The sequence below is a fragment of the Symphodus melops genome, assembly GCF_947650265.1.
Source record: "Symphodus melops genome assembly, chromosome: 2".
Taxonomy (NCBI): domain Eukaryota; kingdom Metazoa; phylum Chordata; class Actinopteri; order Labriformes; family Labridae; genus Symphodus; species Symphodus melops.
The window spans coordinates 3,053,910-3,081,867 of record NC_136692.1 but is presented as its reverse complement, the minus strand read 5'-3'; the positions used below and the strand labels follow the sequence as shown (position 1 = coordinate 3,081,867).

Genomic DNA, 27,958 nt, shown 5'->3' with positions numbered 1-27,958 from the left:
TATATACTCACCTTTATGAAAAATACATTTGTTTTATCCCTGTCAGAGCCGCTGGATGGGTAGACGACGCAGCTGCTGAGGAGTGGCTGCAGCGCCTGCAGTTACCTCCGTTGACCTGAGGGGGCGCTGATGACCCGTCTGCAAACATGGCTGCTCAGGATGAACTCAGTAAGTTTTCTCTCTGCGTTATTTGTGATAAATATGTGATTTAAACGTCGGCGCACCAATGACTGGTTAACGCACACTGAACAAACAGGCAACCATTGTGTTTTTTCCCCTCATAGGCAGGATAATGCTTGGTTGAGTTTAAAATAAATAAAAAAAACTGACAGGAATGATAGTTAGCTTCCCCGGCTATGCTGCTAGCTCGAATGCTAACGTCAGAAGGCCGTCTGCCCAGTCATGGTCAAAATGAAACTATCACGTAGGCTGACTATACGTGTCTAAAATCAAACTTTTAAAGTGCAGATTGAAAACATGGATGTTAAGGCGTATGTAGGATTCATTTCGTGTGATGTCACTGGTTGTTAAAAGACAAGAAAGGATGAAATGCGTGGATAGTCATTTTGTCTTCTAGCTAGCTGGTTGGAGAGCCATGCAGGGCTGGGTGATGTTTGCACCAACACAGCAGCTGACAGGACAGATTATAAACCCAAACTGGAGACACATAAACCACTGAATGTGTCTATTTGTATTATTAATCTTATTTATTCCCTCTTAAATGAAGCTGGAGCTCGAACAGACTGGTTGCATCCATCCAAAACTAAAGCTATTGTCCATTTTTACTATAGCTGAGATATTCTGTTTTTAAAGTATGTCTGTGATGATTAATGTGTCCCATTGGGGTGTCACTTAAAACACAGTTAAAGAGGACCCACACTTTGCAGGCAGGGCTCCAATCTTCCAGACCTCACCAGGGTGTGACACATTTCTACATGCAAGGAAAAGATAAGAGATTATCAAAGTTTAAAATCTGCTTTTTGTTTGTTTGTTTTCTTTTTTACAGATCAACTGGAGCGTGTGTTCCTCCGCCTGGGCCATGCAGAAACAGATGATCAGCTTCAGGACATTATCTCCAAGTTCCTGCCCCCTGTGCTCCTCAAACTCTCCAGCGTGCAGGAGGGCGTGCGGAAGAAAGTAAGAACGGCTGGGGTTTTTTTTTCTCGTTTCTCTGCCCGATGAGATCACAACGACTACCTCGAGCTGCGCCTCAAGAAAACTCAATCAGTTTTTATTTGTGTCACGCGGCCACTTCATGACAAGTTTTATCTCAAGGCAAATTATACCGCTTTTCTGCGAGGGGCTGAAGCCGATCCCGGCTGCACCCTTGACTCAGAGCTGACCTATAAAGACCGATGACCAGCCACACTCACATTTACACCTACGAGCAATTTTAGAGTCACCAACTAACCCAGGAAGCCTTATTGATTGATTAAACCCGAACATGCAAAGTCATGTTGTGCTGACATTTTCCAAAATAACCTCTTTTACTCCCCGCTGTTAGGTTATGGAGCTGTTGGTGCACCTTAACAAGAGGATAAAAAGCCGACCTAAGATCCAGCTCCCAGTAGAAACTCTGCTGGTGCAGTACCAGGATCCTGCAGCCGCCTCCTTCGTCACGGTAAGGATCAAATGTATCCAGCCTCAGTTTTGATCAACTCTGACAGAGACTGAAGACTGTAGTTTCAAGTGTAGATTTCATATTGAGATGAAAAGACATCTCATTAATGACCCGGAAGTTTAACTAGACATCTTATTAGTTACTGCAGCTAATAACATGTCTCGTTATGTCTGCTGTTTAAACGCCCTTCATGTTTTTATATTCAGTATTATTTTCAGCATTTTTATTCTTCTTTTAAACGGATTTTATTTTAGTTTATAAATTGAGAAGAAGTTTGAGGTTTTTTTTGTTTTTTTAGAACTTCACAATCATCTACATCAAAATGGGCTACCCCCGTCTGGAGGTCGGAAAACAGTGTGAGCTGGCCCCAACCCTTCTCACTGCCATGGAAGGCAAACCACAGCCTCAGCAGGACAGGTGAGCACAGACTTGAATATGACCTTTGACCCCACCCCTTAAGCATACAAATGTTTGAAGCTTTTCAATCCCAATAAACACGCTTTGAAGAGATTATGAGAGATCTATAAAGGGTCTGTGCCATAAAATCGAAGGTATAGGGGAGTGCAATATTCAATTCAAATTCAATTCTAAAAACTTTATTTGTCCCCGGGGGGGCAATTCAAGGGCACACAGAGCAGCAGATAACGACAGTGCAACTATACTAAAACATTTAACCAATCAACAAAGAATAAAGTGTCAAGAATGTTAGTACAGGTTAGAATATAATCACAGCGTTAGATACGCAGAACAGCAGAGAGTAAAGTGTCTAGATGTTGGTGTAATAGAAGATCAATAAAGTCAGTGCATTAGAATGAATGATGTTGTGTGGGTGTATGTTCAATAGAAAGAGCACGTGCAAATGAAGTGATGTGTGTGTTCTGTGCTGTTAGGAAGTTTGTACAGACGTTAGTGTTGCTGCTCCTCTTTGAACTGTCGTATGACATCTCTCTCTCTCTCTCTCACTCTCACTCTCACTCTCACTCTCTCTCTCTCAGCCTGATGCACCTGCTGATCCCGACCCTTTACTACATGAAGTATCCTGCAGACACCTCCAAGATTGCATCTCCATTTAACCTAACTGAGAGGCCGAAGACCGTGCAGCTGCTTCTGGAGTTCATGTTGGACGTTTTGCTGATGCCTTACGGGTCAGTTCCTGAATACAAATCCGTGTTTTGATATTGTTAGCAATATTCGCACGTTTGCTTCAAAAAGCTGCGCTCTGACCCTTCCAGGTTTGTGCTCAATGAATCCCCGACTCGCCCTGCTCCCTCCTCCTCCCAGGGAGGTTCAGCAGACGGGACAGTGGCTACAGGTGGGCAGGGGCTCCCCCAGCCTCCGCCTGGGATGAGCGTCTATGCTGCAAAGAGGGTGATTGGAGAAGCCCAGTGGAGCGCTGAGCAGCTGGAGCAGGTACACTGACTGATTTGTGACACTCTTAAAGTGCAGAGATTTATGCACTCGCATGCATATATCCTCATAATAATTATGCGTCTGCATGATGCACATTGGGCCACTTTTATTGCGTTCGCTGATCGCTCTTTCACTTTGCATGGTTCTTTCAGTGTAAGCTGGGAATAGTGAAGTTCATTGAGGCGAAGCAGGTTCCAGAGGTGGAGACAGTGGTGCACCTGGTGGTGGCATCAAGTGACACCCGACACAGTGTGGCCACAGCGGCTGACCTGGAGCTGAAGAGCAAACAGAGGTGGGTAAAACAGATCTGACCTCTGACTCAGTTTACTGTACGGTCTGTTACGTCTGTTCTTTGTCCATCTCTACTTTGTCGATCTTAATCTCTGTCTTCTTCTTTTATTATCCATCAGCATCATCGATTGGAATAATCCTCTAATTATCAACAAGATGTTCAAGGTGTATCTGGGTGATGTTCCTCTGAAGACGAAGGTTTGTCTGTTCAGCATTTTCTTGTTTTTTTTTTTTTTAAACTGTGAGTCTCTCTAAGATATGAGGTGAAGCTTCATACGTTGTGCGGCAGGGGGGAAATATGAAGCAAGAGCTGAAGCACGAGCCCGTGAGCACCAGAGTCAAACTGAAGATCCTGCCTCATCTCCTGCGCTCGCGCCTGGCCGCAGAGTGTTTCCCAGCAAACATCCAGGTATGTTGTTTTTTTTTTTCTGGGGCAGAAAGCGCAGGCTGTATGCTGAGGAGTGTTTGCATGAAGCGTTTGTGTGCTCAGAAGAAAAGCGCTGTAGGTCCGTCCTGTCTCTATGGCAACGGCCGCTGTATGACCGACAAGTCTCCGCTACTTTTTACTGTATTTTTTTTAATTTGAGATTTATTTATTTTTTTACCCGGTCAAACACGGCGTAAACAGGATGTGAGTGCAGCAATATGAGGAATATCATACAGAGCGCCAGAGTAGTTGACGTGGTCTTTCTGATCAGTTGAACAATATTTAACTTGAGCGGCCGCACAGCAACGCTGGGAAGAATAGATACTTTTTTTCTCCAGGCGGCTGCCTGCTGATGCAAACACTCTCTTCTCAAAAACAGCAGGAACAAAAAATTAGAAATGGGACCTAAGTGTTATAAAAATCAAAAAGGGCTAAATATTGAATTTATTGTTTATGGCATCATAATTCTTTGATTGTCTCCACAGGTCGTGTATGACGGTCTGTTTGGGGCGAGCACCAACAACAAGCTGCTGTCTCTCACTTTGCAGTTTGTCCATCACATCTGCATGGTGTAAGGACACTTAATCAGTTCATTAAACATCCGCCATCTTTCTTTCTTTTCTCCAGTTCTAATAGTCGTGTTCGATCTTTTTTTGGGGGGGTTTTAAATGTTTTCCAGATGTCCTGACACGAACAAACCTTTGGGACTGATGCTCCTCAATGGTCTCACCAAGCTCATCAATGAATATAAGGAGGTAAATAAAACAAGTGACGATACTTATTTAACCTTCAACTTGCAGTTTATTAATATTCGTACATTGGTCACTGCAGGATCCGAAGCTGCTGTGTGTCGCCTACTCTGCTGTTGGAAAACTCTCGAGGTATCACCCAACGTGTTTCCTGCTTGAATTAATATTCTTCAAGCTGACAGTGTTTAACAGTTTCTTCTGTCCCCTTAGCCGCATGCCACAGCTGTTCACAAAGGACATTGCACTTGTGCAGCAGTTTTTTGAGTCCATGTGCAAGGTAGGTGGAAAGGTCTTTGAAGAGTCTCACAGTTGAGCTGCTGATCCCAGGAGAGCACAGTGTATAACCAGCAGTCTTCTTTAGGAAGAGGCAGATGTCCGCCTTGCCATCCAGGAGGCTTTGTCCATGATGGTTGGAGCTTATGCCAACCTGCAGGGGGCGCTGCTGAACCTGATGGAGGCCCTGGTGGCTGCGTACATTGGGAAGGTGAGGGCGCACGGGCAAAATACTTTTTTCATTATTTTTTTTTCATGAGTTCTTTCTCGTTAAGTTACCAGACATGAGGAGAGTTAAAGGTTCTTGTTTTTTTTTTCTTTCTGGCAGCCGGAGGTGCAAGTTCGACAGGTGGCCATGAAGTTTGCCAGCACAGTGTTTGGTCCTGATCACGTGCCATCGAGATATCTGCTGCTACTGGCAGCCGGAGACCCGTACGTCACAAAACACACAGAAATAACATGAATGAATGTTCTGTATGTCCATATTGAAACATGAAAGCTCTTCTTGCATCATATACACCGAACTACAACTCAGATCTAATTAAAGTATTATAACAAGACCAACGATACAACACTCAATGAAGAATGAATAAAATGGTCTGGCAGAATAAAAGGATTTAAATAAGTAATGATGAGATAAAACAATACAAAACAATGGTTGAAAGGTAACTCCAAGGTTTTTGAGAATTTGACATTAAGTCACGGGGAACCAAGGTACAACAACTTGGATCAATAATCAGCTGCTCTGCTTTGTCCTGATTTAATTTAAGCTTTCTTACAGATCTGAGAAAAGCTGCATGTCATCAGCATTGCAGGGAAACGAGATAATGTGTCTTTGTATATAGTGAAAAAGCTAAAGTGGTCCCAAGGGAGACCCCTGAGGGAGTCCAAAGTGGGCTGAGGGTGATGATGGCTGATGTTCCTGTGGGATGGTGAAATGATCGGGGTGTCTGTGTTTCAGGAGGGAGGAGGTGGCTGGGGAGGCCAAGAAGGTGCTTCGAGCTTTACCCACAAAGAGCTCAGAGAAGGAGGGACCGAAGCCAATGCCCTCCTTTCCTGACATGGTGGCCTATGTCCAGGAGAAGGTAAGACCGAGGCAGTACAACGAGGCTGTCTGTGCATAAATAGACACTGTATGTAATCTGGTGTCTTTTTGATCTTGTCTTCATCAGGCAGCTCAGAGGATCAAGACTCCTGCTAAGTATATTGTTGGAACATCCACTATTCCTTTCAACCCGTCTGCATTTGCAGAGGTAGATATTGAATATGACATTAAGGGGTTCTAAATGTAGTTTTTCCATAGAGGAGGGAAAAAAAAGTCACTTTTTTTTATTTTTTTCCCCAGATCGTTCTGTACCTGAGGATGTGTCTGGCCCACAGTGCCGGAGCCACGCCCATGTCGACGCGCCTGCCAGACATGCAAGATGATGCACCGGCAATCGGCCGCTACGTTCAAACGCTGCTGTCCTCGGACCAGCCGACGGTGTCAAAGGGACTTGAGGCAAACCCCGTTCACGTCTACATGGATCTGCTGCAGCAGCTGCTGTCTGCTGTCGGAGGTGAGAGACGGGAAACCGCTCTGTCTGTAGGGTGCATGAAACTTCATTGTTGCTGTAAGCCTCTTAGAGCATCGAGATGACTTTTAAAACATGATGCTGTAGTGAAGTTATTATAAGAAATGCAATGATTTGCAACACTCTTCACGGTTGGACAACAGATGTTTATTGCACTCGATGTTTGATCCCTCAACAGGAATCCCAGTTATGTATTGTCTGCTGGAAGTGGTGTCTGTGTGCCCGCAGAAACTGGCTCCAAGGTTCATTGATAAAATTGACTGGATTAAAGTGAGTATCCTTTTATCTCTCTTTTATTTATTTTCAGTATGTAAGAAGAAGTCGACTTAAAATACATCTGTAGCACAAAACGATTGGTTTAAAACCAAGCTGCTGCTTACAGGTAAAAAAAAAATTCAACCAGTGGGAAGTGCAAAACAAAAAAAAACTGCAGTTCCAGTTTTGGAGGCTGGCTCTAAAAGCGAAGCACTCCCCATGAAGTCCCGTATTTAAAGCAGAATTACACATGACGACAGACTTTTACAGAAAAACTATTTGGTATCAGTTGCTTGTTTCTGTCTTGGTACACAAAAAAGAGTTGTTTGCATTTTTGCATAATTAGGGGCGTGGCTGACAGGTGTAGCTGTTTTCCTGGAGGCCTCAGTCTCCGCCTCTAGATTGATTAGAAGTTTGTTTTAGTAGATATGGTGACCGCCTTCATCGGGGTTCATGTAGCCTCTTCAGAAAGCAATAAGTCCGTCCATGTTTTATACATAAACCATGAGCCCTGATTCACATGCTACACTGAGCTGTAGTAACAGCAGATGTTCTCTCTCCTCCAGAGTCTGATGAACACGAATAAGGAGGACATGAGGGAGCTCGCGGCACAGCTGTATGCTTTGGTGGTCTCCACTATGACGGGCAACGAGCTGCAGATGGCTGTGCAGCACCTGGTCAAATTCACCAAAGACAACCACGTATGGCACCCCGTCTCTGTGGAGCGTTTTTCTCCTGTTATTACGTATTTGAATCATGGCCGATAAATGTGTTCTGGTGGTTTTTTTGCACCGCAGAGTCCTGAGACTCAGCACGGCGCCATCTTGGCTCTGGGCTACATGGTGGGACGGTACATGAGCAGGAGGAAAGCGGGGAACGACTCGCAAATGAGCCCACCTCCAAAAGAAGACGACGAACTGGTTGCCATGGCCACCAAGACGATTGGTACGCGGTTATTTTGCGGCGATTTTATCTGCAGACACGGCTAAATGAATAACAAGTGATTCTCTCCCTCCTTTGACACCAACGCCTCTGTTTTAATGCTATCTAACCTTTTTTTTTTTTTTTTTTTTTTTTTACCTGAACACAACGTCCTCCCAGGTTCTTTCTTGGACAGCAGCAGTGCACTCCTCGCTGTCGCAGCGTGCACGGCTCTCGGAGAAATTGGGCGCAACGGCTCCCTGCTGATCCCGGCAGAGGGGGAGGGCTTCACCAAGCTGTCCACGGTGGATAACCTGCTGGCTCGGATCCCCTCCGGCAAGGAGAGCACAAAGGTGAGCTGGCGCTGCACTACAGGAAGTAGCTGCTTGGGATGTGTAGTTCAGCGATGGGCCACCTTTGATTTAATTATCTTGTTTGTTTGTTTTTCTTTGTGCTTTTTTTCATAGATGAAGGAGCGATCAATCCAGACGCTGGGTTACCTTCCCGTGGGAGACGGAGACTTCCCTCACCAGAAGAAGCTGCTGCAGGGTCTAATGGACTCTGTCGAGGTAAGAACAACATCTGTAGCATCACTAAGCATGCAGAGCTTTGAAAACACGATAACATGTCTTTAATTATAGAAGCGCTCTGGTGGACACCAGGAAAGAATAATCCAAATGTTGCTTCTATTCAGGACTCGTTTTCAAAATCAGAAAATCAATCAAGTTTGAGCTCATCGATGTTGCTATCCAGTCCCGTAGGTGCTTTAAAGTAACAAGATATTTGGGTTTAGACTTAGACTGAACTTTATTGATCCTTTTGGGATGACTCCCTCAAGGAAATTTAGGTTCCAGCAGCATATACAATAAAATGTAGCAGGTAACAATATAAAGAATAAGATAGAATAAATAATAGAACACTCTTCCGTTGGGAAAAAAAAAAAGATTAGCGAGGTTGTTAGCTGTGAAACTACGTCTCCATCCCTCGTTTGCACACGCGTGTTTTCAGCGCTCAAACTTTGAACCGTCGGAATGATTTGATCTCACACCGATTTTAAAAAACAGACTCTCATGTTGTTGTATTGTTATGATCAGGTGAAGACGATCAAAGCTTCAGCAGATTTGTGTCTGTTCGAGGTCGTTAAGAAGAAGGTCATTAACATTTTCTCTCTCTCTCTCTCTCTCTCTCTCTCTCTCTCTCTCTCTCTCTCTCTCTCTCTCTCTCTTTAGGCCAAGCAGGTGGAGCTGCAGTTCACCGTCGGAGAAGCGATTACCAGTGCTGCGATAGGTACCGGCTCTGGAGCTGCCAGGGACCCGTGGACCTGCACGGAGGACCAGTACAGCCCACCACACAGTAAGGACTGTTAGTGATGGTGGAAAAAACAAAAACAAAGGGCCTGTTTGAGCACACATGAAGAGTGGAGCGGGCAGAAGACCGACAGGATGGACTTCATTGGGGTTTCATTGAGACATTAATATTTGAAACACGCGTTGAAATGGATTTAGTAAAAATTTCACACTTCATTTTTTTTTTTTTTTTACCTGTTTGACCCATTTTGTCCGGTCGCTTCTTTCTCTTCTTTCAGATGTAAAAAACAACGATGTGGTTCCCTGGGTCCTTAACGCCATCCTGTCCAAGTACATAGGCAGCCAGAATCCCCATGTCCGACAAGCGTCCTGCATATGGCTGCTCTCTCTGGTCAAGAAACTCAGCCAACACAAGGAAATCACAGTGAGTGAATCACACTACTTTCATTTATGTTCCAGGTTTTAAGGTAGCTGGACTCACCAGATCTCTGTGAATATTGTCGGATGCTTGGTCTTATATATATATATATATATATACGCTATAATCGTTTGTTTCTTCTACAGTCCCATTTGAAGGAGATCCAGGTGGCGTTCATCTCCGTTCTCTCTGACCCCGATGGTAAGACGACGTCTGCGCCCGCCATCTTCTCCCTTTTTCTCTCCACACCATCTGTTCTTCATCCCGCTCTTCTTCGTCTTCTTCTTTTTCTTCTTCTTCCTCTCCTGCGTAGAGCTGAGTCAGGATGTGGCGTCTAAAGGTCTGGGTCTCGTCTACGAGATGGGAGGAGAGGGCGACCAGCAGAAACTGGTGTCCACGCTGGTGGAAACGCTCATGACTGGTAAAAGGTAATTAAAGGGTTAAAGTGAAGAAGTCAGGAGTCAAGAGCCGAACGAGGCCCGTGTTCGCCGAACGAGGACCGTGTTCGCCGAGCGTTTGTTTTCTGATCACCTGCGAGGAGAGAGAGAGCGAGTCGTCTGGAGAACAAACACATGGCCAGCGTCTTTTTTCCCGAGCGCTCCGCCTTTTCACTGCGTCCACTCCGAGCACTCAAGTTGAAAACTTTTCAGAAAGGCGCTGGTGATGTCACGGGCGCTCTTTTCCTCGTGTATTCTCGTCCCTGCAGTTTTGCCGTCTTGTACTCACATCCTGTTCGCTCCGTGTCTTATAAAAACGTACAGTAAAACGTAACGCAGCAGCGGCCATCGTTAACACACTGTTGTCATAGAGACAGGACGGGCGTGCAGCGCTTTTCTAAAACTCTACCTGTGGACACGAGGCCTTCGACCCTCGGCTGGTTTGAGGAAACGTTTTTTTTTTTTTTTTTACAAACTGTTTGTTTGTAAATGTAATTGTTGTTCATGTGTTCGAACAGAGTGAAACACGCCGTCTCTGAAGATACAGAGGTGTTCCAAGGCGAAGGGTTGGGGAAAACGCCTGATGGGTGAGTCATGTGACCTCACAATGTGACATTTATTTTTTGGATTTTGCAAATAAAAAATGGATAAAATGACTTCCTGTTTTTTTTTACATTAATTACAATAAAGATCTACTTTTTTTTCTCTCTCTCTCTCTCTCCCTCTCCCTCTCCCTCTCCCCCTCTCTCTCTCTCTCTCGACAGTCATGGCCTGACCACGTACAAGGAGCTCTGCTCATTGGCCAGCGACCTGAACCAACCCGATCTTGTCTACAAGTTCATGAACCTGGCCAATCATCACGCCATGTGGAACTCCCGCAAGGTATCCTGCTTCTCTTTTCCCCGGGCTTCACACGCTCACTCTGTTTCCTCGCCCGCTCGCTCGCCCTCCTCGGGTCGTCTCACCTTCTCGTCTCCTCTTCTAGGGAGCAGCTTTCGGTTTCCACATGATCGCAGCCAAAGCCGGCGAGCAGCTGGCCCCGTTCCTGCCCCAACTTGTTCCCCGTCTGTATCGCTACCAGTTTGACCCCAACCTGAGCATACGGCAGGCCATGACCAGCATCTGGGACGCACTGGTCACTGATAAGACCCTGGTAGGATCTCCGATTTATACAACATGAAAAATCTTCAGATGAACGGATAACGACCTGCTGAAAAGGAAAGCTGATTATTGATGATCGTTCATGTTTGTTTGTTCGGATGTGATTCAGGTGGATAAGTATCTGAAGGAGATCCTGCAGGATGTCATTTCAAACCTGACCAGCAACACGTGGAGAGTGCGTGAGTCCAGGTACGCTAACGTCGCTAACGCTTTGGGCACCGCCATTTTGTTTTATTTAACCAGCTAATGAACCCTGTTAGGACAAAGATCTCTTTTTACACTGTCGTCGAGACCAAGCGGGCGGCAACATGTGTTTTAAAGCCAGGTCTAAATTACACCAGAATCTTTGAAATTAAACTCTTAAAGTTTACAATTTTTAATATTGATCTTTTGATGAACGCCGAAACCCGTCGATCTAATTTGTTAATAAATTTGAGTTTTCTTGCTGGAGCTTTTGGACCTTTTGAACCTTGTGCCAGAAAATCCTGCTGACACAGTACTAGGATTTCTGTTTTGGTTGCCATGGTAACGAGATATGGAAATGGTCAGTTTGGCTAGTGTCTTATCGCAACGTCCTCAAACATAGAAATACATTACTTACACATAGAACTGTTGATGAAGACGACCTTCAGTAAACGTGAGAGTTGTTGTTAATTGTTGCTACTGAAGAACGATGTGTAACGTGACTTCCTTCCAGCTGCATGGCTCTGAACGACCTGATTCGCGGCCGCCAGGCTGATGACCTCATCGACCACCTGGCGGAAATTTGGGAGACACTTTTCAGAGTCCTCGACGACATCAAGGTGAGCAGGATCAGCGTGTTGTGAAATTTGGCTGTCAGATGGAGTTTGTTAAACACTCTGACACACGGCGCTCTCGGTTTTAATCTGACTTTTTTTTTTTTTTTTTTTTACATTTCAGGAATCAGTGAGAAAAGCTGCAGACTTAACGCTGAAGACACTCAGCAAGGTACAGTGTTTACGAAAATGTTCCTGTTGTTTTTTATCACCTTTACCATTGATGGTGTGCTCACAGCCTCATCTCTCTCTCTCTCTCTCTCTCACTCGCTCTTTCTCTCTCAAGGTGTGTACTCGTATGTGCGAGTCGACGGGCTCCGCCGCCCAGAGAACTGTAGCCGTCATGTTACCGACCCTGCTGGAGAAAGGCATCGTGAGCAACGTGTCAGAGGTCCGCTCACTCAGGTAACGTGTTCTTTATTCTCACACACACACACACACTCTTACATCAGAATAGATTTGTGACCACTGCTCGTCTTTTCTACGCTCTCTCTTTCTCCCGTCCAGTATCCAGACGCTGGTGAAGATCAGTAAAACCGCCGGGGCCAGACTGAAGCCTCACGCTTCCCGTTTGATCCCAGCTCTTCTGGAGGCTCTCAGCACCCTGGAGCCCCAGGTCCTCAACTACCTCAGTCTCAGAGCCACGGAGCAGGAAAAGGTAAGCTCAGCTCCGTGTTCATCGAGCTCCTCGTTTTGTTTTTTTTAAATTTCACAGCCTCATGATTTCTGTGTCGTCTCTAGAGTGCCATGGACGCTGCCAGGCTAAGTGCTGCCAAGTCCTCTCCGATGATGGAGACAGTGAACATGGTGAGAAGACAAACGTCCTTTCTTTTTTTTTGTCTTTTTTTTGGGACTTCACAGAGAATCTAAACCTGACAAAACGCCGCTCGCTGGTGACGCAGCGTCCCCATGTGTCGAGGTTATTAGTCCTCAAACGGGCGGCCCAGGTTCGTCTGCCATCTTGATTTTGTGCAGCTTCTTTCATGTCTTGTTTCCTGAGTTCCCCCTCCGCCCGCTGCCCGTCAGAGACATTTGTGCAGAAGCTTCAAATCCGTCAGCAGTCACCTCGTGTACCGGAGGCAAATCTCTTCAAGCCAAGACTTCCTTTTGTCATGCAACATTTATGTCAAGACACATTCTCAGGAGAGGTTTCTCTTCAGTTTCATCAGTAGATAAAAGCTTCACTCCAGCTGACTTCAGCTGTTTGAATCTGAAAAATAAACTCTGACAATGAACGAGTCATGAGTAGAATGATAGTGATCTGTACGTCTGTCTGACTCCCTTGTGTCGCCCTTCACAGTGTCTGCAGCACCTGGATGTGTCCGTGCTGGGAGAGCTGGTTCCCAGACTCTGTGAGCTGCTCAAGAGTGGAGTTGGCCTGGGCACAAAGGTAGAGACCCCCCCCCCCCTGTTCAGTACACTCTGATTCTTAGATATCATCAGACTCACGTCACTCTTTCTTCTCATCCCAGGGCGGCTGTGCCAGCGTCATCGTCTCGCTCACGGTGCAGTGCCCTCAGGACCTCACGCCGTACTCAGGTAGCGTAGAAGGAGCCGCTCGAGACGTGCAGCTGTGTTCAAGTCGGCTCACATTAAAGCCTCTCGTGTGTTTCCAGGTAAACTGATGAGCGCTCTGCTCAGTGGAATCCACGACAGGAGCAGCGTGGTGCAGAAACAATTTGCCTTCGCTTTGGGCCACTTAGTGAGGGTAAGAGGTGCATGTGTGTGTCTGTTCTCACACGACACAATGTTTTCATGGACGCAGGAAGCATGAGAGGTTTTTTTTTTTTTTTTTCTAAATGTGCTTGTTTTTTTTCCATCAGACGGCGAAAGACAGCAGCGTGGAGAAACTCCTCCTGAAGCTGAACAGCTGGTACTTAGAGAAAGAAGGCAAGACAACACAGACATCTATTTTTGTGACTTGTGATTTATGTGACACAAAAGGACCAGATACAAAACACTGACATTATAGTAATGAGAAGGGGTGGAATTAAAAACATTTAACTAATTAACTCAGGGCTTTCTAATTAATTAATCGCATTTTAAGTGCATCACAATATTTGCCCTAAAAAGCAACATTTTCAATCTAAATGGATTTTAGTGGATGAATGAATACAATGCATGCAGTGTTACTTGCTTCTCAGTTTCATAAAGCTGTTGGATCTTGTTTGAAATAGTTTTTCTGCACAGCAGCTGGAAAGTTGGATTACGTTGCTATCTTTAGCACATTTTCTAACCCCTTATCTTCTAAAAACTAATAGTGGTCTACATTCCAGAGCAACCAATTTAGCGAGTGAATTTGTAAGTTTATCAGACGGTGAATTACTAATTTTGTTCCTGAAGACAGTCATGTGGTCGAGTTTAGGCTGCAAACGCTTCTTGTTTGTGCTTGTGGCGAAACTAGCGCGAAGCTAGCGATAGGCTAGCGCGAAGCTAGCGATAGGCTAGCGCAAAGCTAGCGATAGGCTAGCGCAAAGCTAGCGGGTAGCAATGACAAACAGTTCCGCGCAGTTCATGAGGCAAACTATGATTAAATGCTTTAAAAAAAATTAACGCGTTATTTTCTTGTAATTAATTAATCGTAATTAAGGCGTTAAAGTCCCACTCCTAGTAATAAGTTTATCCAAAAGCACCTTAAAATAAAATCAAAAATCAAAACCTACCTGAAGAAGCAGCGTCTGTCTGTGGTTCGTTTATTTTCTTGCAGTTAACCAAACTTTTACTTTCCTCTCTCTCTCTCCACCAGAGCCCGTTTACAAGTCGTCATGTGTGTTGACCGTGCACGCCATCAGCCACTACAGCCCTGATGTGCTGAAGGGCCACGCGTGTGTGGCCCTGCCGCTGGCCTTCCTGGGAATGCATCAGGCTCCCGGTCCTGACGAGGAGAAGGGTGAGAGCCACGACGCCACGCTGTGGGCTGAGGTGTGGCAGGAGAACGTCCCAGGTGAGGACAACGCGAGTCATTTAGGCATCCGAAGAGTCGTCGCCCTTCACGCCAGTCCCCTTTGAATAAAAGTCTTTCAAACTTTCTCGGCTGGCAGGAAGCTTCGGAGGCATCCGGCTCTACATGACGGAGCTGATCGCCATCACTCAGAAGGCTCTGCAGTCCCAGTCCTGGAAGATGAAGGCTCAGGGTGCAGCTGCCATGGCAACCGTTGCCAAGGAACAGACGGGCTCACTGGTGGCCCCACACCTCGGCATGGTGCTAACGGCATTAATCCAGGGACTATCTGGGCGCACGTGGGCAGGAAAGGTAACGTCGGATTCACGATAAAGAAGCGAAAAAACACAAATGATAAAATCTGATTGTTTCGCTTGAATGTTTTTGTTTTGTTGTTCAGGAGGAGCTGTTGAAAGCCATCGGTTCTGTCGTCTCCAAATGCAGGTGAGCCGCCTTCGACAACTTCTCTGTGGAAACGTTTTTATCTTGAATTCTTCCGTTATTTTGACTTCCTCGATTCCTCTCTCGCCTCTCAGCGGCGAGCTGCAGAAGCCGTGCGCGGGCCAACCCAGCGTCCCCGAGGTGCTGGAGGTCGTGCTGAAGGAATGCCGCAAGGAGAGTCTCGTTTACAAGATGGCGGCTCTGCGCTGTGCAGGAGACGTGCTTCAAAGCAGCCAGGAGGACCGCTTCAGCGACATGGCCGAGATCCTCTTCCCTCTGATCAAGAAGGTCGAACGATTAAATCTCCTCTGTTGTGATCGAAACGTCCCAGTTTGACACGTTCAGGAGTGGCTCAATCCTTCTTCCTGTTTCCCCCCCATCAGAGCTGCCCGAAGAGCGGCGCTGCGTCTGCGCGCTCACGCGACGACGACGACGCAGACGTGAAGGAGAAAGAGTTGCAGACAGAAGCGCTGCTCTGTGCTTTTGAGAGTCTCGGAAAATCCTGGCCCAAAAACCCCCAGACTCAGGGTACGTGACAGTTAGCGTTAGTGTTCCAGTTAGCGTTAGCTTCGTGCGCTACTTCCCCCGGAGTATTCATTTAGTTGTGTTTTTGTCACGTTAACTTTTCCATCATTTTTCCGAGTGGATAAAAATGTGATCAGTATTTTACCTGAAGTGAAATAAAAAAAGTTTCTGCTCGTAAAAAGTAACTTCAGAGACGGGAGCTTTTGCAGCAGAGCTGTAATGTTGGTGAAACTGGGGGGCGTCTCTGTGACCTTCTGACCTCTGTGTCCGCCTGCAGCTCGTTTCCAGGCGGAGGTGTGCGGCCTGATGTGTGACAAGCTGAAACTGAGCACCTGGAAGGTCCAGCTCGGTGTCCTCCAGTCCATGAAGGCGTTCTTCCAGGGGTGAGGACCAACCGTTATGTCATCGTGGTTTTCCTTTTTAAATGAAGCCTTAACGGCGCCTGCTTCAAACATTCGTTTCCTCCCTGTAGGTTGTTGCTGCTGGAGAAGGGAAACAAAGACTGCGATGCTTTGTCTCAGATCCTGACTGACACCTGTGGCGCTCTCACGTTCCCGTTAGGTAAAGGCCGCTCAGTCTCAGGCTTCTGTTGAAATCCTCAGCCTTATATTTGCTTTTTTTTGTGTGTGTCTAGAAAACAAAAGTTACTCGTCTGTGAGGACGGAGGCTTTGTCGGTTGTGGATCTGATCGTGAAGAGAACAGGAGGTAAGTCTGTCGTTGCTGTTCAGTCTGAATGTGAATAAAAGAGAAGAACAGGCTTTAAAGGAGCAGTACGTAACTCTGACCCCCTAGTGTTCAAAATGGGTACTGCAGGACACTGCAGAGAGCTCATTAGAAACATGCAGAGGCTTTTTAGGTCGGGTACAATCACTTTTATCTGACCTGATAACTGCTCTCATATCTGGCAAACCCAGGGGCGTCCAAAACGACCTTCAAAGCCCCGCCTACCTTCTCTGGTCCAATCAAATCCAGAGCATTCAGGAGCAGAATCTAAAGTTAGAAGGAGGACATACTGGCTGTGTGATTGCCTTTTAGATGTTAAGAGTACGTGTGTTACTCGTCGTAGATGATTGATCCATGTGTCGGTGATGATTGTTCTGCTTGTGTGACGTGAACAGAGAGCGAGCAGTGGGACTGCGTGTCGGTGAAGAGCCGGGAGCAGCTGCAGCGCTCCCTGTCCACGCTGCAGTCCGACAGCAGGCCCGACCTGAGGGACAAAGCCCAGGAGCTCCGCAGGCACATCCAGAGCCAACCCTGAGCTCTCTCTCTCACACGCACGCACACACGCACACACGCACACACACACACACACACACACACACACACACGAACACACACGAACACACAAAGCTCATCGAGAAAGCCAAATTAATGCAGAACCACAAAATACAAGTTAGAGCTTCAACTTCTTTTTTTTTTTTTTTTTTTTCTTCATCGGTAAAATCCAAACACCTAACACGCTCCTCTGCGCGACCTTCTTCAAGCAGCGGTTCTCTCGCAATCACGCCGACCTCCTCGATAATTTCTGTACGTATCCGTGTAACCTCCGAGCACCGACGCTGACGTCACACCTGTGACCGAACACGCTTTGACGTTGAGTCTCCAGAGAAAAAGACGACGACAACACGGCTCGCTCCGAGTCGAAGGGGCGAGGCGTTCGTTGTATTTGGTTCATTTAAATGGACGCTAAGATAAGAATAATAAATGCTATATAAACCAATGTGTTGGGTTTGTGGATGCTGTATACCTATAACCCTGAAGACGGGGACTTTTACTACTGTTTGTGGGTTTGCCTACTTATTAAATGTCAGAACAGCAGGCTGCACGCGTTGGCTGATTCACGTTTGACGAGTCGACTCTGATGTGAAGTTAAACGATCCAGGGTGGCGGCGGCGCCGCCGATGGATCCGTCTGTGCGTCACGTTAACAGAGTGGCGAGCGAGCAGAGACGAAGACGGCCATGTTTGTGATGAGTGAAATGATGAAATCCTGCTGTTTAGATCAAAAGTGATGCTGTTGTTTGAATTTGTTCCTGATAAAATAAAAAAACTACATTGCCAATTTAAAAGTGACTTTTTGTCTTATTTATAAAAATGTGAAATCTGTGATTAAATGTTCTAAATATGCTATTTTTCTAAAAGCATGGGGGGGCATTATCTAAATGTATGATCAGAGATGCTGCTTGACAAACTTTAAACCAATTCATTTCCTCAAAATGTGCAAATTTTGCATCAACAGTAGAAAACCCACCAATCGGTGGTCTCGAAATCCGGAGCCCTGCCCACTGAGACCGAGCGCTTCAAAAAGTGTCCTGAAGACGCGACTTGAGACAATCACTGATTTAAGTGGGCTACAAGAAAATAATGAACTCATCTCAGCTTTTTTTATCCAAAAGTTTCTTGTAAATTTTTCATAAAAACATCTAAATTTTTAAGAAATCTTCAAGATATTTACTTTGGAAAAAAAAAAATTCACTGAAATGTTCATATTGTTTTGGAGAATTTTGTGTTCAAGGAATTTTCATGTAAAAGTTTTGAGTAAGTCATGTAAGCTACAGTTTTGTAAATTTTTGTCAGATTTTTGAGCAATTGTCGGCTAAACTTTATTTTCGTTCACAATCTGCTGAAATTTTTTTTTTCTGCTTTTGTTTTATTACTGTGTATTAACATTTAAAGACACTGACGAGTCTTTCTTCTGAAGTGACTGTTCACTGTCGCTGAGATCTTTAGATGCAGTTTTTCCACATTAACCTAACAAGGCGAGCTCATCCAGCCTCAGTGTGTTTAAAAATGTGTGGGCTGAAGTTTCATCGAGTTTGCTCTGCAGGTAAAAGTCAAAAAAAAAAAAAAAGGAGTCAGATGTTTACACTTGACCTGCTTTATTTACTAAAATATATAAACACATCAGCAGCATAGAACAGCGATCATTAGTCGCAGAATGAGAGCGTGAAAATAGAGTCAAAGGATAAAAAAAGAACAGTTCAGAAAAGAGCAGAGAAAGTGACTCCACATTTACTCCCCACCCGGACAAAGAGAGAATATACAGGACTGATTGGTGAGGGGTCTTATTAAAAGAAGCAACAATCAGCCAATGAGCTGCTTGTTCCTCTTGTCTTTGAGGCGAGCCTTGTCGTGACCTTTCTGGGGAAGGTTGGCGTCGCTCTGGCTGAGCGCCGTCCGTGACACTGTGGACATGCCGTCCACAAACTTGGTCTTGAAGAGGACGTTGGCGTTGGTGAACATGCCGTCCTTTAGAGACACCACCACAAACTGCGGGAGAGAAACGAAGGTGTCAGAGTCAAAGCGGGTGACCTCGGGTAACCTCAAGGGCGAGAGGACGTACCTGGGAGTGTGTAAAGTGTGTGCGCAGCATCTGCCCGATGTTCTGTGTGTGTGAGAGATCCAGGGCAGCGTCCACCTCGTCTAAGATGTAGATGGGAGCCGGTTTGAACAGCAGCATGGCGAGGATGAGAGACAAGGCCACCAGGGATCTGAAAGACACAGGAAGAGCTCTCAACACTTCAACATCCCTAAAAAAAAAAAAAAAACGAAGGACCGAAGTGTTTCTGCTCACCTTTGCCCCCCGCTGAGCTCAGTGAGGTTCTCCTTCCAGGTGTTTCCCAAGGCCACCTTGAATTCCAGGCCATCCAAGACCCCACAGCCCTGAGGAGGAGCCAGTTTGGCCGTGGCTCCAGGAAGCAGCGTGGAGAAGATGGAGCCAAAGTCCTTGTTTACCTGCAAAGAGGAGCACATGATAACATCAAGGGGGGGGAAAAAAAAAAGTGTAAATCGATATATATGACAGGAGGAGACAAGGCCGAGGAAAAATTATTTTGATTCCAAGACGAGACCTTCATGCATATTTATGATTCCGGTCACACTTCACACCTCAACAAAAAAAAAAAAAGAATAAAAAGAAAAAAAAAAAAAAAGAAAGAAAGAAAAAAAAATAAATTAAAAAAATAAATAAATAAATAAAAATATCGGTGTTTTCCCGAACTATGAAATCCCTTCTCTTGTTACGTAACATCCGTCGGTGACCTCACAGCAGCTGAGAGAAGAGAAAGAGAGCTCACCTTCTGCCAGGCCAAGTTCAGAGCCTCGTTCTTCTTCTGGTCCAGCTCCTCGATGGTCTGCAAGATCTTTGCTTTGTCGTTCTCCACGATCCTCTTCTTCTTCATCAGGTCATTGTACTGCAAAAAAAAAAGTTGTTAGTCTTTTTTTTTTTTTTTTTTTTTTAAGTCGGGGGGGGGGGGGGGGGGGGGGGGGGGGGATTGGTTGTCCTGGCGTCTCCGCCCTCTCACCCTCTCCTCGGCCTCGTTCAGCATGTTCATGGCTCTCTTGTTGACGTTCCTCTCCAGCTTGCTCGTGGTCTCCTCCAGCTTCTTCAGACGCTGACCGGCTTCTCGCGGGTTGTTCGTCTTAAAGTCGTAGGACGTGTTGGGCTGGCCGAAGAACTGCCGCTCCGACTGGATCCAGTCATGTTCCTCCAGCATCCGGGACACCTGAGGAACGGAGGAGGGTGGTGACGAGGGACATCTCCTCCTGATGAGGAGTGTGTGTGTGTGTGTGTGTGTGTGTGTGTGTACCTTGTCGGCAGCGTCCTGTGAGTCCTTGCGGTGTTTGCTGATGTTGTGTTCCAGCTCTTTGATCTTCAGCTGGACTTCGTTGTTCTGCTCTCTGATTTTATTGGCCTCTGAGCTCTTCGCCTAGGTTTATAAAATAAATTTAAAAAGTTCAAATTGTTCAAAGCTGGCGTGAGTCAAAGGCCCTTTAGTAGCGCGTGTCCACAGCACGGCCATCTTTACAGACTGTACTCACTTTGAGCTCTTTGTCCTGAGTCATGATCACCTCCTTCTGTTTGGCGAGCTCCTCCTGGGCGTTACGCACGCCCTCCTGCACAGCGAGCGAGCGAGAGAGAGGAGAGAGAGAGCAAACGATGACAGTCATGATAACGGCTTTTTTCTGAGCTGTGGTGAAAGTTGACCACCTCCTGAACGCCGCGACCTCATCTTTTGATTGAGAGCCTCCTGCTGGTGGGTTTTACGTACTGCACGTTTAAAACGTCTCCTTTTAAGGCGGATGTGCTGAAGTGAGGACGCGGTGGGAATCAAACCTTGTTCTGTGCGACAGTGCAGGCCATGCTGTCGATCTGCTCCTGGATGGCCTTCACTGCTTCGTCCACGGCCTGAATCTGCTGCTCGTACCCGGCCTGCTCCCTCCGCAGCTCCTCCAGCTCCAGGGCCACGGCCTCAGACTCCTGTGAAAGACGCGAGGCGGTTACTCGTCAGCGTGCAGCTCCAACGCAGAGCGCCGGACGGACAGAATGACCGCTTCACTGTACCTGCTGCTTCTGCTTCAGCTTCTTGTTGAAGGCGTCGGCCTTGGCCTTGGCGGCGTTGAGTTTCTGCTGGGCGGCTTTCAGTTCCTTCTCCCTCTCCGCCTCTGCGTTCTTCATCTTGTTCTCCAGCACCTTGTACTTCTCTTCAGCCCGTTTCTGCACATCCTTGGTGACACGCAAGGTCTCCTCGCTCTCCTCTGAACAAACAAACAAGAGGAGAATTATTCCAGCATTACACTTTATGCATTAGTTAGACTTTCTGCGTTGATTTATCTGGATTTATAGATTCTTCTGGCCTGAAAGAAGTCAACTCTTTAATTATCTGATGTTAGCTAGAAGTCAACACGCAGACAGAAACCCGAGTTCTCCTTGATCTGACAGCTAACCACAGATGAGTTCAAAGAGAAACAGTGTGAGGATATTTTGATGGGTGCCGTGTTTTGGTACATTTAGGGAGAACATAAAAAAAAAAAATTAAAAAAAAAAGAGAGAGAGAGATTTCTGACCAATAGCCTTGCGCAGCCTCTCCAGCTCCTCTTGCTGCTGGTGGAAGGAGCTCTGCTGCACTTTGGCCTGCAGGATCTGCTCCTCCTCCACCTTCAGCTCATGCTGCTGCTTCAGCTGGCGGTACCTGGAGGTGGAGAACACGTGGAAGGTGAGAGACAAAGCTGGGACCGTGCGAGAGTCCGATGAAGTCCAACCTGTCAGCTCCCTCTGGTGGACAAACTCTGGAGATGCGACGCTTTCTAAATGTTGTAATGTTGTATTTTGTACTTACATTTTAGTACACCTGCGCTAAAATGTTCATTTACCCCTCTGTGTTACCCTCCGTGGACAAATAAAGTTTTTTATTTAAATTGAACTGAATTGTCGTTTCTGTCCCCACCAATGATGATCCCTGATGCCAAGCTCCATTTTAGAGTCGTTACAAAGCGTCACCTACTTCTCTGCGACTCCCTTCAGGCTGGACAGCTGTCGCTCCGTTTCCTGCAGCTGGGCTTCACTCTCGTTCAAGTTGTCTCGAACCTCCTTCAGCTCCTGCAGGCTGGACAGAACCGAGGCCGACTGAGAGCGAGCGCCTGCACCAGGAAAAAAAAAAAGAAGAAGCAGCGACCGCATCCAGTTCAGAAATGTGTTGTTGTTGTTGTTGGGACGTAGATGTGGCTCGAGTGCAGTTTGTCCTCACCTCCGCTCAGAGTCCCCTGAGGATCAAAGATGTCCCCTCCGAGAGTGACCGTCTTGGTCATCACCTGCCTATCGAAAGCCACTCGTTTGGCGTTGTCCAGGGTGTCGCACACCAGCGTGGAGCCGAAGACGTACTCCATGGCCTTACGCAGGTCGGACTCGTAGCCCACCAGCGACAGAGCCGTGTGGACGTTGTCTTCTCCAACCTGAGACACACAGACGCACAGAGAGGAGTCAGAGACAGAGTTTGGTTGTCGTGTTTTATGCTCATCATAAAACCCCCCTCGGGATCAATAAAGTATCTATCTATCTATCATCATTCAGATCTCTCACCAGGCTCTTGGCAGCGCTGACCACTCGCTCGTTGAGCGTCCTGGCAGAGATCTTGTTCAGCGGGATGATGGTGTACCTGCGCTGCAGCTCTCCCTTCTCCAGCAGCTTTTTACCGGTCACCTAGCAACAGCAAAAAATAATTGACAGAAATGAGTCCTCTTAGACTGACCGAGTGGTCTGCAGAGAAACTCAGGAAAAGTCCAACACTTCGCCCACCTCTGTGTCCACCACGATGTTGTAGAGCCGGCCCCCTGCCACCACCTCCAGCCCGGTCGAGTAGGAGAGATCACGCACTGTGATCAGGTTAGCGAGCAGCCCCTTCACTTTGCTGCGGTCCCATCCTCGCTCTGGGTCCCTTTAAAAAGACAAAACAGGAAACACATGTCGCTGAAACTCAGTGAGATTCAGGTTCAAAGAGAAAAAATAAATAAATAAATAAAATCTCAGCTCTTTCTGGCACCATAAAAAGCTGAAAACGGACGCTGTGACAAAATGTAGATTTTATTCCCAGTGCTGAAATATCACCAGGTATATTTACTTGAATACAACGCTGTCGTATTTAAAAAACTACCGAGCGAAGAAACAAACTGACTTTAAAAAATTAAACCAGTACAGAAGCTCAAAATCACTGCAGTACCTGAAGTGTCCACAAGAGGGCGAGTCTGGCTGTAAGAGGCAAAGACTATCCTGATGGATCTTTGGGGGGGGGGGGGGGGGTTTAAAGAGACGTTGGGTGGGTTCTTACTTGTAGTCGAAGCGCAGGTTGGGGAAGCGAGATATGAGCCTCTCGTACGTCTCTTTGAGTTTGGACGCCTCTCTGGACAGCTGCCGTCTCTTCTCCAGCAGACTCTCCTCCTTCCCGTCTGCATTGAGACACAAGGAGTCTTTTAGTTCTGCTCACCTCCATCCGACAGAAGGGAACAGGAAGTTACAATATTCCCATCGGGACTGATGTCTTGGATTTGTTCTCATTTTTTACTCTTCACTCTTGAATCAAACTCTGGAAGATTCTGCCAGTTAGAAAAAAAAAATAATAATAAAAATACAAACTTTTTTTTCTCCATTGTTAAGTATTGCTTTCTCAGAATTATGAGATACTAAGTCATATTTCAAAAAAAGTTTTTATTATTTTTTCTACTGGAGGAATCGAGTTTCCATAAAACTGCGACTGTCAAACACCTATTTTTAATTTTCTTTTAATTGGGATTAATGACTGAACTTCGGTGTCATGTACTGGGTTGTTGTGCTTTTGTTTTGTGTATTAAGCTGAGTTTGATTAAACCCCTGTTTGGACTAAATACCTGACAGAAAAAAAGAAGGAGCCTTCGTTGGATTGACTGTTCAGACTGAACCAGAAAAAAAAGGAACTCGCTAAAGAAAGGCGCTTCAGTTTCAACCTCTCCTCCTGCAGGAAGACGCGACCGAGGATTAACTACGAGACATCGAAAGGTCATGTGATTTAAAAATAATAAACACATTATTTTCTGACTGCGATGATGTCAGTTGATGAACTTTATACCTGAAAACCTGCATGTGGTGTTAAAGTAAGGAGCAGAGCGGGCTGGATCTAAATGTGCTCATCATGGCTGTTTTAGTATTTAAAGCTAAATTAAATGAGTCGTATAAATGTGTGTGTGTGTGTGTGGCTTTAATCTCTCCTCATGGTTTTTTGAAAATGGTCCTTGAAAAACAGGCCGACACATACAGTACCTTCATAGTTGAGTTTCGCCAGTTCAGCCTGGAGTTTGTCCCTGCTGCTCCTGACAGCCTGCAGGGCGTCCTGGTCTTTCTTGTAGCCACTGTCCATCTTCTTCACCTCGGCCTGTTTGGTCTTGAGCTCCGCCTGCGCGTGCTTCAGGGTCATCTGGGCCTGCAGAGACGACGGAGAGTTAAACCTGCGTTCGATGACAAACACCTCCCCGGCTCTGTCGGCCGTGTGCTCACCTGCTTGGCCTCGGTGTCCGCCTTGCTCATGTCGTTCTTGCAGGTCATCATCTGTCCGGCCAGCGTGGCCTCCTCTCCGTCCTCATTGGTTGAAAGGCCGGCGGACACGGCTCTGAAATGCTGCTCGGCTGCTTCCAGCGCTGCGCTGTCTTTCTGCCCCTCCTCCTGCAGAGCCTGAAGCTGCTCCGTGAACTTTGACACCTCCTTTTCCTTCACCACCAGCATCTTCTTGTCCTACATATGAAAGAAACCCCGACACAGGTTCAAGATCCAGAATCTCACCAAAAAGACTCCCCGTGTCATCGACTCGTACAGCTCTCGTACCTCCTCCATACTCTTGACGAGCTCCTGTCTCTTCTTGGTTTCGTCTTTCACATTCTGCTTCTTCACGTCGAGCGCACTCTGAGCTTTAGCGTCCACTCTCTGCACGTCAGCTAGCGCCTCCTCCAGGGATTTCAAAACACCGTTCACCTCCTGGGGAGAAGAGCACACCAACATAACACCTCCAGGGAGTGTGCTGGGCTCGATCGTAGAGATACACTGATAGATCCGTGTTGGGAGGTCATAAAACAGCCTGTCTGATGAGAAAGTGAGGTCATGATATCATCTCAGCCTGGAGATATCTGACAGGTCTGACTTCTGGTTTCTCTTCTGGCTGCATATTTGCACATAAATCAACACCTGTCCCGATTATCAAAAAAGTCACAGTGAAGATCAGGCTGACTGAAAGTAACCTTCGATGAATTACAAAGAACGATCTGAGTGTTATTCTGAATATCGGGGCATCTCAACTAAATAATATTTCACATTTCTACTGCTGTGTCTTTTTAACTCAACAGAAAAAAAAATAGGGAAACTAGTTTAAATAGGAGCGATCGAAGACTGAGGCAGGAAGACTGACAAAAAGATCGTCAAACATCAAACTGCAGCTTCACATCTTTTCTTTTCTTTTTTTTTTAGGGTACCTGGTCTTTCTTCTTCTGCAGCTCCTGAATCTGGGCCGACAGCTCCTTGACTTTGCTCTCGTTCTCCGCCATGCACGCTTGCATCTTCATGATGTTGTCCTGCAGCCCCTTCAGGTTGTCGGCCGACTTCAGCTTGGTTTCCTCCGCGCACACAAACAGCCAGGCCACGTAGAGCCGCGACAAGTGCTGGATCTCACGCATCAGCTTCTGGTACTCCAGGTAGGACGAGCGTTCCTGAGGAAGGAAGGAAGGAAGGAAGGAAGGAAGGTTAAAAAAAAAAAGAAAACAGAACAATGCATCATCTGTCATCACACTACAGCAAACAGGATTTTACAGCACACCGACCTCTTGCAGCTTCTGCATGGTTGGAGTGATTTCCTCGTCCAAAATCTTAAAAAGTAGACGCAAAATAAGTTTTAAAATTCAGTATTTGTTGAATTTTCTTCTTTTTTTTTTTTTTAAATGCAGAGAATTTTAAAAGGAAGGTGCTGTCCGAACAAACCGTCTGAATCTCCTTCAGCTTTGCCTCCTTCTTCTCGATGGTTTTCTGAGCGCTAATCTTTTTACACTCGTACATCCTGGTCCCCGCCGCCTCCTCAATCATGGCGAGGATCTGCAAGAAGGCGCCGCCTCGTTAAAAACACATCGAACATGTGAACGCGCTGCTGATGGTGGGACGGCAGACGGCGTGCGTGTCTTACCTCAGGCGGCTTCATGTTCAGCACTTTGGTGATCCTCCCCTGAAATATTGGAAACATCTCTTAAGTGTCGATGTTGTAAAAAAAAACAAAAGAAACATGAACGCCGTCGAGCATGATGCTGCCTCACCTGCATGATGAGGAAATGTGGGTTGTTGACGTTGAGGCCGACAGAGCAGAACAAGTCCTGGACCCTGGTGTTGTTAGCGTTGACTCCGTTGATGAGGTACTTGTTCCTGCCGCCGATGACCACCTTTAACAAAGTATGACATCATTCAAAAACGGCGTACGAACACGTCAGGGGACTTTTAAAATCCGGGCGTTTTTGCACACCTGTCTGGTGACGGTGATCTCGTCGTGCGTTTCGAATCCCAGCGGGCTCTGGCTCTTGTTGGTGTTGTCGAAGGTGATGGACACGGTTGCCTTGGTGATACCGCCCTGTCCATTTTTGTAAACCAAGTCCTGGAGGTTGGATGCTCGAACCTGCCAGGTAGAAGTCGACAGAGAGCAAACAGTTTGGGTGATTGAGAATAAAGATGATGTCGCTGGTTTAAGGAAAGAAAAAGCTACAATTACGGCTACCAAAAAATAAATAAATCTAAAGCTGTGACACTCAACCGAGGTTTTGGTATTTGACCTTCTGTCTGATGAAGGACTGTTTTGGAAACATTTCTACAAGTAAAAGTAAATTATAAATGTATTTTTGACATTTAGACAAGTTGGTTGCAATTGTTAAGAACTTTAAAGAAGATGTACTTTGTTGTTTGCTGAAGGAAATTCAATGGACTCTGTCCTAAAGTAACAAAAGAATAAAAACATTTCTTTTAAATTGTGTAAATTGTGACTTTTGTTGTGCTTTGTATTAATAGTATCTAAAGACGTCAGCTACGTTTCTGCTCTATTGAGTCGCTTTTTAAAGTTAATAAATGATAAACAACACAAACAATGCAATTTATGTTTGTTTGTTCACACCAGTTTGTGAGACTCGGTTTTATTTTATTTTTTATTTAAACTCTGAGATTCATGCTCTATATAAAAAAAGAAAACAAATAAACAATAAATAAATAAAACAGAAAAAAATATTTAGAATATCTGCAGAGGATTTATATTGGGGTGGCATGCCAGTTTGAGAGACTCGATTTTATTCTTTTAAACTCTGTAGCACTTTGAGATTCATGAATGTAAAGTGCTCTATATAAAAAAAGAAAACAAATAAATAAATAAAACAGAAAAAACTATTTAGAATATCTGCAGAGGATTTATATTGGGGTTGTTTGTGTCCAAAGGTTTAGTATCTATTTTCAGACTCAGGACAGGCTGATAAAGCTTTCATCAAGTCATGGCTGTAGATGTACTCACATGAGAGAGATTAGAAATGCCCAACAGGAAACATATGGAGTCTAAAATGTTGGACTTCCCGCTGCCGTTCAGTCCTGTGATGGCGTTGAACAGCGGGTCGAAGCCGTGGATCTCCGTCCTCTGCGCGTAGGATTTGAACCCGTCGATGATGACAGACTTGATGTGCATCTTCACGCTGTCCCCTCTCTCTGTCTCTCTGCGGAGGATAAACGACTGTTGTGTTTGTGTTTTTAAAAAAAGAGCCCTAAACTGCAGGATACAGCCCCGTGTTTACAACCTTCCTCTTCTTCTTTCCTCTCACTTGAATTTTGGCGGCAGACATCATCACGGACCCCGCAGGTCTGTCCCGCCTGTTTCCGTGGCGACGGGGCGACGAAAAGTCCTGTATCTTAAAGCGAATGTCTCCATTTCAGCATTTAAAATAATCAACCAGCCTATATCAACTGAAAGTCGAAGGCAAAATTAAAACAACGCCGCAATATAACAAATGTATATGAATAATTATTTATTTTTCGACAGGCATAATCTAAGACTAAAAAACCGTTGGTCCATATTTTGGCGCCATCTGTGTGCCGAGAGCGGTAC

General features: G+C 45.9%; 2 protein-coding genes and 2 long non-coding RNA genes across 4 annotated transcripts; 1 reads left to right on the top strand and 3 right to left on the bottom strand.

Annotated features, from left to right (window-relative positions):
* The first annotated feature begins 44 nt into the window (after positions 1 to 44).
* Positions 45 to 17,617, top strand: ecpas (Ecm29 proteasome adaptor and scaffold). The gene is made up of 49 exons (XM_079337278.1): positions 45 to 168; positions 1,007 to 1,137; positions 1,505 to 1,621; positions 1,920 to 2,038; positions 2,617 to 2,766; positions 2,854 to 3,031; positions 3,184 to 3,323; positions 3,442 to 3,520; positions 3,612 to 3,731; positions 4,235 to 4,320; positions 4,429 to 4,504; positions 4,581 to 4,630; positions 4,709 to 4,775; positions 4,860 to 4,982; positions 5,100 to 5,203; positions 5,733 to 5,856; positions 5,944 to 6,024; positions 6,117 to 6,330; positions 6,524 to 6,615; positions 7,167 to 7,301; positions 7,398 to 7,545; positions 7,702 to 7,874; positions 7,989 to 8,090; positions 8,751 to 8,874; positions 9,107 to 9,252; positions 9,393 to 9,447; positions 9,560 to 9,674; positions 10,202 to 10,270; positions 10,448 to 10,565; positions 10,669 to 10,836; positions 10,954 to 11,033; positions 11,542 to 11,647; positions 11,766 to 11,813; positions 11,928 to 12,046; positions 12,149 to 12,299; positions 12,383 to 12,448; positions 12,942 to 13,031; positions 13,114 to 13,180; positions 13,258 to 13,349; positions 13,465 to 13,531; positions 14,388 to 14,585; positions 14,683 to 14,894; positions 14,983 to 15,026; positions 15,119 to 15,311; positions 15,407 to 15,551; positions 15,826 to 15,931; positions 16,021 to 16,109; positions 16,183 to 16,254; positions 16,668 to 17,617. Exons 1-49 carry the CDS (start codon positions 147 to 149, stop codon positions 16,805 to 16,807), a joined length of 5,511 nt encoding a protein of 1,836 aa, XP_079193404.1. The 5' UTR covers positions 45 to 146; the 3' UTR covers positions 16,808 to 17,617.
* On the bottom strand, positions 9,681 to 10,208 carry LOC306819744. The gene is made up of 3 exons (XR_013778603.1): positions 10,156 to 10,208; positions 9,877 to 10,092; positions 9,681 to 9,844 (listed from the first exon to the last, which is right to left on the bottom strand). It is a non-coding gene; the product is annotated as an uncharacterized lncRNA (long non-coding RNA).
* On the bottom strand, positions 13,447 to 14,375 carry LOC306819745. The gene is made up of 2 exons (XR_013778604.1): positions 14,305 to 14,375; positions 13,447 to 13,549 (listed from the first exon to the last, which is right to left on the bottom strand). It is a non-coding gene; the product is annotated as an uncharacterized lncRNA (long non-coding RNA).
* Positions 17,618 to 18,410: 793 nt separating the features above from the next.
* smc2 (structural maintenance of chromosomes 2) lies at positions 18,411 to 27,727 on the bottom strand. The gene is made up of 25 exons (XM_079337373.1): positions 27,374 to 27,727; positions 26,348 to 26,497; positions 26,145 to 26,267; positions 26,018 to 26,056; positions 25,819 to 25,929; positions 25,662 to 25,706; positions 25,317 to 25,550; positions 24,676 to 24,825; positions 24,352 to 24,585; positions 24,118 to 24,277; positions 23,153 to 23,270; positions 22,624 to 22,762; positions 22,408 to 22,527; positions 22,076 to 22,280; positions 21,833 to 21,968; positions 21,396 to 21,520; positions 20,893 to 21,086; positions 20,665 to 20,808; positions 20,370 to 20,444; positions 20,138 to 20,257; positions 19,853 to 20,053; positions 19,625 to 19,741; positions 19,123 to 19,283; positions 18,892 to 19,039; positions 18,411 to 18,818 (listed from the first exon to the last, which is right to left on the bottom strand). Exons 1-25 carry the CDS (start codon positions 27,539 to 27,541, stop codon positions 18,633 to 18,635), a joined length of 3,603 nt encoding a protein of 1,200 aa, XP_079193499.1. The 5' UTR covers positions 27,542 to 27,727; the 3' UTR covers positions 18,411 to 18,632.
* Positions 27,728 to 27,958: the final 231 nt, after the last annotated feature.

Excerpts from the sequence above, each read along its gene's own strand:
- smc2 (XM_079337373.1), bottom strand. The coding sequence starts at position 27,541 with ATGCACATCAAGTCTGTCATCATCGACGGGTTCAAATCCTACGCGCAG. Across the intron at positions 25,707-25,818 it reads AGCTGAAGGAGATTCAGACG|ATTTTGGACGAGGAAATCAC; the intron begins GTTTGTTCGGAC and ends CTACTTTTTAAG. Across the intron at positions 18,819-18,891 it reads CACACTTTACACACTCCCAG|TTTGTGGTGGTGTCTCTAAA; the intron begins GTACGTCCTCTC and ends TCTCTCCCGCAG.
- ecpas (XM_079337278.1), top strand. The coding sequence starts at position 147 with ATGGCTGCTCAGGATGAACTCA. Across the intron at positions 1,138-1,504 it reads AGGAGGGCGTGCGGAAGAAA|GTTATGGAGCTGTTGGTGCA; the intron begins GTAAGAACGGCT and ends CCCCGCTGTTAG. Across the intron at positions 3,732-4,234 it reads GTTTCCCAGCAAACATCCAG|GTCGTGTATGACGGTCTGTT; the intron begins GTATGTTGTTTT and ends TTGTCTCCACAG.